This window comes from Drosophila persimilis, unplaced genomic scaffold (assembly GCF_003286085.1).
Source record: "Drosophila persimilis strain 14011-0111.01,24,50 unplaced genomic scaffold, DperRS2 tig00000000-arrow-pilon, whole genome shotgun sequence".
In the NCBI taxonomy this organism is placed as follows: domain Eukaryota; kingdom Metazoa; phylum Arthropoda; class Insecta; order Diptera; family Drosophilidae; genus Drosophila; species Drosophila persimilis.
In genome coordinates, this window is record NW_020825288.1 from 6,186,299 (window position 1) to 6,195,036 (window position 8,738).

The following is an 8,738-nucleotide window of genomic DNA, read 5'->3' on the forward strand; positions in this document are numbered from 1 at the left end:
GCCACCAAACGGTAGCTCAACCGATCCGACCAATCGCCCGCCCTGCTTGCTACAAGTGTCTGGGCGTGGCCCGGCTCCAGTCAAAAGTGAATGTGCAACGCCGTTGTAGATGTTGTAGCTGTTGTAGCTCTTTTTGCCAAATAATATTATTGCAATTTTTTCCGTTGATTTGCACAGCCCGCTCCCCAGTTCTCGCTCTGTGGCCCATTCAGTGATTTGATTCGAATTGAAGAATTTCATTTGCATGCCAAGCAATTGGCCAAACCGAATCCATTATGGCCATGGCTGGTGGCCAGAACCGTGGGTAACATTGTGCCATTTGGCCCTCCACTCAGGGCCCCAATCCCAGGCCCAATCTGGCAGCGTTTTGCTAGTCAACAATCTTTAAAATAACAAAATTGGTAAACGATTTCCTGCCCTGCTGCCATTCTGTTGCCGTTGTCTTTATTTTTCTTTAGACCTCTTTTTTTTTGTTTTTTTTTTTGTATGTGGTGGGCGTTCTTTTTGAGGTGCATTTTGCATATTTTTGGTCAAATGGCTTTTATGTTTTGCATCAATTTAATGTACTGAGGCGTTAATTTATGACCTAATTGATCGGATTTGAATACGTGTTGCAATCGCCAGAGTGTTGAAATAGATTGGGTGGTAGATTGATAGGGAAAATGAATTGTTTCTGCCAGATTAAAGCTGGAACTTTGTAGCATTTGATCTTTGTATCTTTGAGCTTACCTTTTCTCACATACTCTCGGATACTTTGTCCCGGCTGCGATAGGGCTTCAAGCACTTAACAAATGTATCCATCCTGCTCCTTTTGATGTGTTCTGGAGCAGCATTGTTGCAAAGCAGATAATGCAACGCTGACAATTCAATTCTCAGCGCTTTGCGCGCAATTTGTGCCACAAAGTAAGCCAAAGCGAAAGCGGAAAATCGAAATAACAAAAAGCACTCACTCACGTACTGAGATGGGTTGGAGTTATGACGCATCTGTGGCAAGGCGTTGGGAAATATGAATGGAAGCTATCCTCACTTGACCTTTCGCCTTTCCGCGAATACCTCGTGGGCATAACATCAGACAACCCACACATTGATGTTGATGTTTATTTTGCTTTTTTTGGTGCCACAATGTTGATGCATATATAGCTTGTATTTATTTTGCTAAAATGTTATATTTTAGCGTATGCTTTCCCCGTACAAAATTAATATCATCTGATGGACGGGCATAATTAGCATTTTAAAATCCCCATAGTATGCCACAGCATGTGTTAATTCCATTGCCTACTTTGCTGTGAAAGCTTTTATAGAACACACAATTTAATTGGCCTTGATGTCGATGTTGGCATAACCCTCATCTTCTCCTCTCCTCTTTCACAAACACACATTTTCCGTTGCATACCCTAGTGTGTGGGCTAACTCAATATTTTTCATTAGAAAACAGTTTGTTTTTGACAGGCAAAATATATTTAATTTATGTCGGAAAAGGCAAATTGTTGGACGGTTTAAAAACAGATAGCTCCAAAGAATCGTTACATTTTAAAGCCTTAAAGACGTATATAGCTTATTTATAGTTCAGCTTAAAGGTGTGCACTACTTTTAGTGCTTCGACTGCATGTAGAAATCATGTAAAATGGCCGCTTGGAGCCTCTCTGGTAGTTAAATCTGTAGCGAAATATCCGCTTCTACATCGTTGTCATAATTAAATGATTGTGATTTATTAATTGGCATTAATAGTGGAACAAATTCATCAGAAAATCGATTGAAATGCACTCGAAAAAGTCTCGGAAAACGGTCTCGGGTGAAGCAGTTGGAGTAATGACCGAACATAGCTTTTCAGACCTGAATCTACGAGATTTAGCTAATGGTTTATTAAATCTGTTGAAGAGCTATAGATATTCTTTAAAAGAATAATCTTGCAAATTGTATAGCTATATTTATAAGCCTCGTACAAGAAAAGTTTCTAGGAAGGAGCAACGACTACCCGAGCCGAAGGCCGTCTATTGGCAGATGGACATGAATAATGTCACAACATTTGACCTTCTACTTGGTGCTTTTATATTTAGAAACATACAATTTTGACCCTGCCCAAAACGCAATGAAAAGCTAGAGTCCTTTTGTACACTGTGTAATGGAATTTTAATATTCGTTTGCTTCAGCTTAAGGTAATTGTGAGTTACAGAAACATTGACTAGACCTAAGACTAATGGTTGCTTAATCGGTTATCAAGAAGGTACATATATGGGAAATGGCAGAAAGTTCAGAGGGCATCTAGATAACGTGGCTAAAAAAGGGATAGACAAAGTGTTGCATCAAACTTGATCTGGCTTTCAACAGGTCGCACACTTACATCAAATTCAACTCCGGATCGGGCCAGACGGGGGCTGGGACGAGAACAGCGGGAGCTAAGGGAAGTGGTGGGGGTTGGGGTGCGGCGCCTCCCGCCCCAGCCCCACCGCCGGCACCATTGCGCGCTCCCTTTCCACCGCCACCACCCTTTCCTCCCTTGGAACCATCTGGTCCATCTGGACCGTCGGCTCCATCGGCACCGTCCTCGCCGTCGGGCTGTGGTCCAGACGGACTGGGCGCTCCCGGCTGTCCATTTTCTCCGCTCTGACCGGATGTGAGTGTTCCTCCTCCACCGCCGCCTGCACCTGCTCCTCCGCCCCCTGCGCTGCCGCCGCCTCCTGATCCGCCTGCTCCACCCGCACCACCTAGAAGACCACCAGGCTGTCCGGCGCCGCCGGCTCCTCCGGCTCCTCCTCCAGCAGCACCTGCAGCTCCCGAGCCATCACCAGCGGCTGCAGAACCAGAGCTGTCCGAGCTCAGAGAGCCTCCATCCTCACCGGCATCCGAGCTGGCGCCGCCACTTTGACTCTGGCTGAGTTCTGGCTCTGGCGCGGGGTCTGGTTCTGGCTCTCCCTCTTGTCCGGGCTGCGGCTGCCACAATCCATCTTTTCCGGGGCCGGGAGGTTTGTATAAGCCATCATCCTCTGGTGGTGGTGGGGGTTGGACTAGATACAGAATTGGACCTGCCGGAGATATCAGATAGGTTCCGGCCAAGGGCAGTACATGAGCCACTCCTTCATCGACGTAATGGATGGCCACAAGGCCGAGCACCAGCAACAGCATCTATTGGGGGAACAGAAACAGATTTAATGAAGAATCACTCCACTCCCTCCTCCACCAAGGCTTACCGCTGTCGTTCGCATCTTGTCAAGAGTCCAAAAGAATGTTGATAATCCCTTCGCGTCCGTGCTCGACGGATTCTGTGGCGGGAATGACTCCATTGGCCAGTCCGTAGGGCAGCTTTTATATGGCTTCCAGCTCGAAGTGCTGATACATTGTCTATACATGGAAGCAGCTCCACTTTGCATGGCTGGCAGGTGCATAAATCAAGTGCTACCAACGCTAATTGCAGCAACAACAATTACGAGAGAGAATGATCTTGTTAATGTGTGTAATGTGCACCAGCAGCCAGTTGGAGCTGCTCGAAAGACGATCAAAAGACGCAGTTAGAACTCACCTGCTGTTTGATTGACAGTCATTGACGGATTGAGTCAGTCCGTGCAGTCCAGGGGGTTGTCTTTCAAAGGTTTTTGGTGGGAGTAAATTATGGATTAGCATTAAAAGACTGGAACTCCCGTTAGCTCCAGCTACTGAATATTTATTTCCAAAAGCGACTCCCCAGGTACTCGTATTTCATTGATTGATTCTTACTTTACAATTGAACAAATGTCTGTTAAGGAATTGGATCTCTAATTAAATTCTTACCTAAACATTTATATCTTTTCTTTTGCAATTTTTCTCTACCATATGCAGCGTATTATGGTGTTCGAATAGACCCGACTACAGCATCGGGAGAACAGATTCTTGAAATTTCTTAGCGTTTAATCTGCTAATAAATAATTGAAATGGGTTTTAAAATACATCAGCCCGTGGTGGCGGTGTTTTGCCGTGGATTAGATAAACTGCCATTCATGGCGATGAGGCGTCAGTTGGCAATCCGAGCCCCAAAGGGAGGCTAACCGTTGGCCGTGCCGCTGCCGCTGCCCAGACGCAGACCACGGCGTTGACTCAATAGCTGGACTGGATTGCATGCTGCCAAAGCCACAGACAGACATAGATGCGATGCTGTCCAACCGGTTTGCCCTGGCAGGGTGTGGAAATGTGTAACACAGTGCTGGCGAAAATTAAATGCCGCAGTAAATGAACTGACAGGGCGACAGAGAGGCAGAGACATCGGCAGCGACAGCTCCTTGAGACTCCCTGGATACCTTATAAATGATGAGAAACTATTAAACTCTGTGCAGCTTCAACTAAATCAATTAAGCCCACAGGCAACATCAGAGGGGAGCCACAGGACAGCAGCAGCGGCAACTTAACAAAGTAATGGCAACGAGGCCATTATCATCATCGTCTTGTGACGCATTCCGAGCCCTGCCCAGCCTGCCCAGCCGGCCCAGCCGGCCCAGCCGGCCCCAATTCCCCCATCCTTGCCATCGTTAGCATTTAGCAACACAATCAACAACATTATTCACAGGAGCCAGAAAGGAAGAGAGGACCAGCGGCAGTGGCGCGATGCGTCCCGGAATGGAGTCAACGTCTGGCAGGAAGTCGGGGCTTTGTTTGGCCAGCCGTGCGTCTCCTGGCTGCTACAGCGATTATTTCGCATGTGTGTGCGCCTAAGAAACTTTTCTGCCAATTAGGAGAGACAACTTTGGAGCGCGCCAGGCACGTGGAATTATGCCCACAACGTACGCTGAGATTCCTAGTGCTGGCACTGCAGATATTCCAGCGTCGTGTCCGGCAATACATCGATTAATCAACGCGAAGACGCACCACAGATGCAAACAATGCGCTCAAATATGTTGACCATAAATGGCTGGTGCGGCCACGCCGGAGATGCGACGCGATGGACAACCGTCAGAGCTGAGCTCCATCCATTCAGGCATCCGTGGCATAGATTTCCACACATCGATGGCACCCTAGATGGCCCCACGCCTGGGGCCGCATATAAATAGTTTCTCTGCTGCGGCTTTGGGGCTCCTCCATTTGTTAGCTGCCTGACAGACAGGCCAAGTCAAGTCGTCGCCAAGCCAGCGTCGCAGCGTTGCCCCTGACGGACATTTGTACTAGCATGTGAAAAAGCCCGGGACGACGGACGACGACTTGTGTGTGCTACACACAAAAAGGTTTCCCTCCCCGTACGTGTCCTGAATGACGGCGATGGAGATGGCGATGGCGATGGCGATGGCGATGTGGGGATGATGACCGCACGAGGCGGAGATCGAAAACAGTTTACAGAAATGATTACCACTGGGCGAATGCGTAATGGGCAATGGGGCGTATGTGTGATGTGCGAAGTTGTACGAATGCAGGCTCTGAAGTGTGAAAAGCATGCCAGAGAACTGGCAACTGAATTAAATGAGCACCACACTATCACTATGATATTTAATACGTGGATTACCAACGAACGATGGAAATTGGAAGCCCCTTTGCGGTCGATTCAATTAAAGAAAGTGATTGGATGGTGGTTGTTCATTAAATGCCTGATGTAATTGGATAAAGGTTTTAAAGAAATGTGAACGGAAGGAACACGACGCGTCGTTTTGGCTGTGACCATGATTTATGGCAGCCCAAGGGAATGCTCACTGAAATGCGGTTCATCAAGGTATTCGAATGCCTTTGCACCTGTCGCAGCAACAAGCGGAATCATCAATAATAATTCTGACCACAGAACAGGACACCCCCCGTGGACACCCAGACAGACAGACAAGACAAAGGCCGCATTAAATTCCTAATAAATCAAAGAACCTTTTATTAAAGTTTCCTCTGTGGCAGCAGCAGAGTGTAGCGGCGGGGAGTGTGGGCGTGGCTGTTGGCCATCTAACCGCAAATACATTGACCAACACTCACGGCTCTGATAATAACTCATAAACGTGCCGCAATATAGACAAAAAAAATGCAGACCATAGAGACCGTGGGTCGGAGTGTCGGACTGTCGGAGAGCAGACAAAGGAAGACAAACAAGTGACTAAAGAGCTTACACACAATGTGGCCAAAATGGCTGGCTTTAATAAAAGTTGCAATATTTTTATTATTTTTATTGAGCGCCACAAATTGGCCCATTGTTGAGGCAGCCTGGTCGGCTTTTATGGCCATATCATAAAGGCATTTGTTTTTGTTTTGTAGTTTTTGATTTCATTGCAATTTTGTTTTGGGGCCTCCGCTGTGTTTTTGCTGCCTCGTTTTTCCCCCGATTTATTCTTGGTTTTTTTTCCTCTTTATTTCTATGGGCCCGACGCGTTTATTGGTTTTCACGCCGTGGCTAATGACCAAAACATTTACGAGCACAGTTGGGGCCCGCCGCGGGCCACCAGATAACCAGAAACAAATACACGTAATAGTAGAGCTGGAGCCGAGTCTGAGTTGGCTTTAAGAATGCGCTGAGGCAATTTAAGCGGCGTCAAGTGTTAAGCCTGATATTTCGATTGAAATCCTTCGAATATCGAATTTGCCATAAATACTTGTACTTGTACTGCAGGCCAAGATTAAGGGTCTTATGGCCTGCGTGCTGACTGCCGCCAGTTGGTCTGGGCCCAATTTTCTCCAGTCCTGATTCCCTTATCAGGCTGAAGTTTTTCCTCTTCGGCCTGTAATTTACGCACAGACCATTGACGCCAAGGGAGCAGTCAGGCAGCCCGGAATGGGTGTGGCAGGAAGTGTGAGAATTTTTCATAAATTGAGTCGGCAACTGTGTGACTTTGTGTGGGCAAACTGAAAAGCGGGGAAGCCCCACAGGCACGCCAGGACAACATTTCTAGGGATGGAGGCTTATGCCACACTTTCTTTGCACAGTTTTCTCCGCCTTTGCGCCATTTATCGCGGCATTGTCCGGGTCTGCTGCCACGAGTACTTGTTCCAGCTTCATCTTGTCATGTTATGTAATTGGTGTTAACAGCCACAGCATCCACCCACAATCTCAGCAGCACTCGGAATCGGAAACGCAATCGCAATCACAATCGCAGTTCTAGTTTCAGCCACGGTCGCCCGGCACAAAAGTCATTTATGTAAACGTCTGCTGTCGGTGACAGGCAGAAGAAAAACTAGAAGTGGAGACGAGCTGCTGCTGCTGCTTCTGCTTCTTGTCTTGGCGCAGTCCTTGATAATTGAATGTATTGTCCTTAGAGTTTTCTGTGTTTTTGTGCTATTCATAGAGCCGAAGACGCTCTGACTCGTCGCCCATTTGCATAAATGTCTGCCGCGACAAGAGGCAGACAACGAAGGGCGACGAGAGACAAGAGCCCAGGACCGTGACCGGCATCCACCCACAGCCAGTAGACTATTTTATCTATTCATAGGGTTTCGCCATTTATGACCATTGCAGATTATTATTGGGGCTCTTCTCCTGTTTCGGTCCCATCTGATGACGCAGATGCCGCAAAAGAAGCTCGATTTCGTCATCGAACGGGGTCTGGGGCTGGGGCTGGAGCAGGACCAACCTGTTGATATGGCGACAACTTGAGCAATAATTTCGATGAGTCATCGGGAAATAAGTTCAATCTAACATCTAGGGAATCTTTTTTTATATTGAGTATCTTCTACGCATCAGCAGAGGACCTTTTTGTCCTTATTAATATTTCGTTGATGGCCAAATTGTGCCATGGCATAAATATCCTTAAAGTGAACCCCTTCCTGGCTTCATTCGAGAAAATATCTTTGGTTTGGTGGTACTCGATCTTTCTTTTGCTGTTTTGTCCCCTCCATTGATCGGCTTAGAGTTCATTCACACAGTCAGACATTTATTTATATGTATGTACTCGTATGTCGGCAGATGTATTAATAGCATTTCGGCTGGCATTTGATTCCCAACAAAACCCAACTAAAGCCCATAAGTATCTTACTCGTATGAGGCCCGGGACCGATTGGCTGCCGAAGATCCACTTTTGGTTTCCTGGTTATTTATTGCCGCATTTTCCCAGCTCATTCACACAAAATGGCTCAATTTCGTTTCGCTTTCATTTCCAGCCTGTTTTACCAAACACCACTCATCGAGACCACCGGCAAGGGGCACTCAAAGCCAATTTGCATGCAGCACAGTAAGCCACAAAATGTATCTGTGAGCGTACATCTCGAGCGTACACCTGGCTGATTTGAGGCCTGGTGGCTTGTGGCCATGTCAGTTGTGTTGCCTGGCATATTGTTAACAGCCAGCCGCAACAACAATGAAAAAAAACAAACAAATCAACTTTTATTGTAACGCATTAATCATACCCAAATGTTGGGCGCCCCCAAGGTATTGGCGGCCCCCCCACGGACGGAAGTGCAAAGTTCTAGGCGGGAAAAAATCGGGCAGGAGTAACAGAATGTACACATAATTTTTCAAAATTTCCCCACCCGGGCTCCTCTGTTTTCTTTGCGGTGAGCTTTTAATTTTTGCTCTGGCTTCATTTTTGTGCGCGCCCATAAATTATATCCAGGTGCGAGGGAGCTCTAATTGCGTGATAAGTTTACCAATTCGCCTTTTGCTTTGGGTTTGCTTTTGTGGTACCTCCCCTAGGCCCACGCCATGGGAGAGCAGGAGATTTATCAATCAGTACTTCAACAAAAGGCTCTACCACACCACTTACATAAATAATTAGCAGGTCTTTTATGGAAATATTTTGAAAGTTTCCCACATTAAAAGCATCCAACTGCAGCCGCAAAACAAAGAGTTGTAGAAAGCATTACTTATAGCAACTTAT

The 8,738-nt window shown here is 46.8% G+C and overlaps 1 protein-coding gene across 1 annotated transcript; it reads right to left on the reverse strand.

The window, feature by feature from the left end:
• Window positions 1-2,103: 2,103 nt before the first annotated feature.
• LOC6598698 (uncharacterized PE-PGRS family protein PE_PGRS54) lies at window positions 2,104-3,273 on the reverse strand. Its single transcript, XM_002023916.2, has 3 exons — window positions 3,189-3,273; window positions 2,342-3,123; window positions 2,104-2,275 (listed from the first exon to the last, which is right to left on the reverse strand). The coding sequence occupies exons 1-3, from the start codon at window positions 3,201-3,203 to the stop codon at window positions 2,263-2,265; spliced, it is 810 nt and encodes a 269-aa protein (XP_002023952.2). The 5' UTR covers window positions 3,204-3,273; the 3' UTR covers window positions 2,104-2,262.
• Between the last annotated feature and the right edge of the window lie 5,465 nt (window positions 3,274-8,738).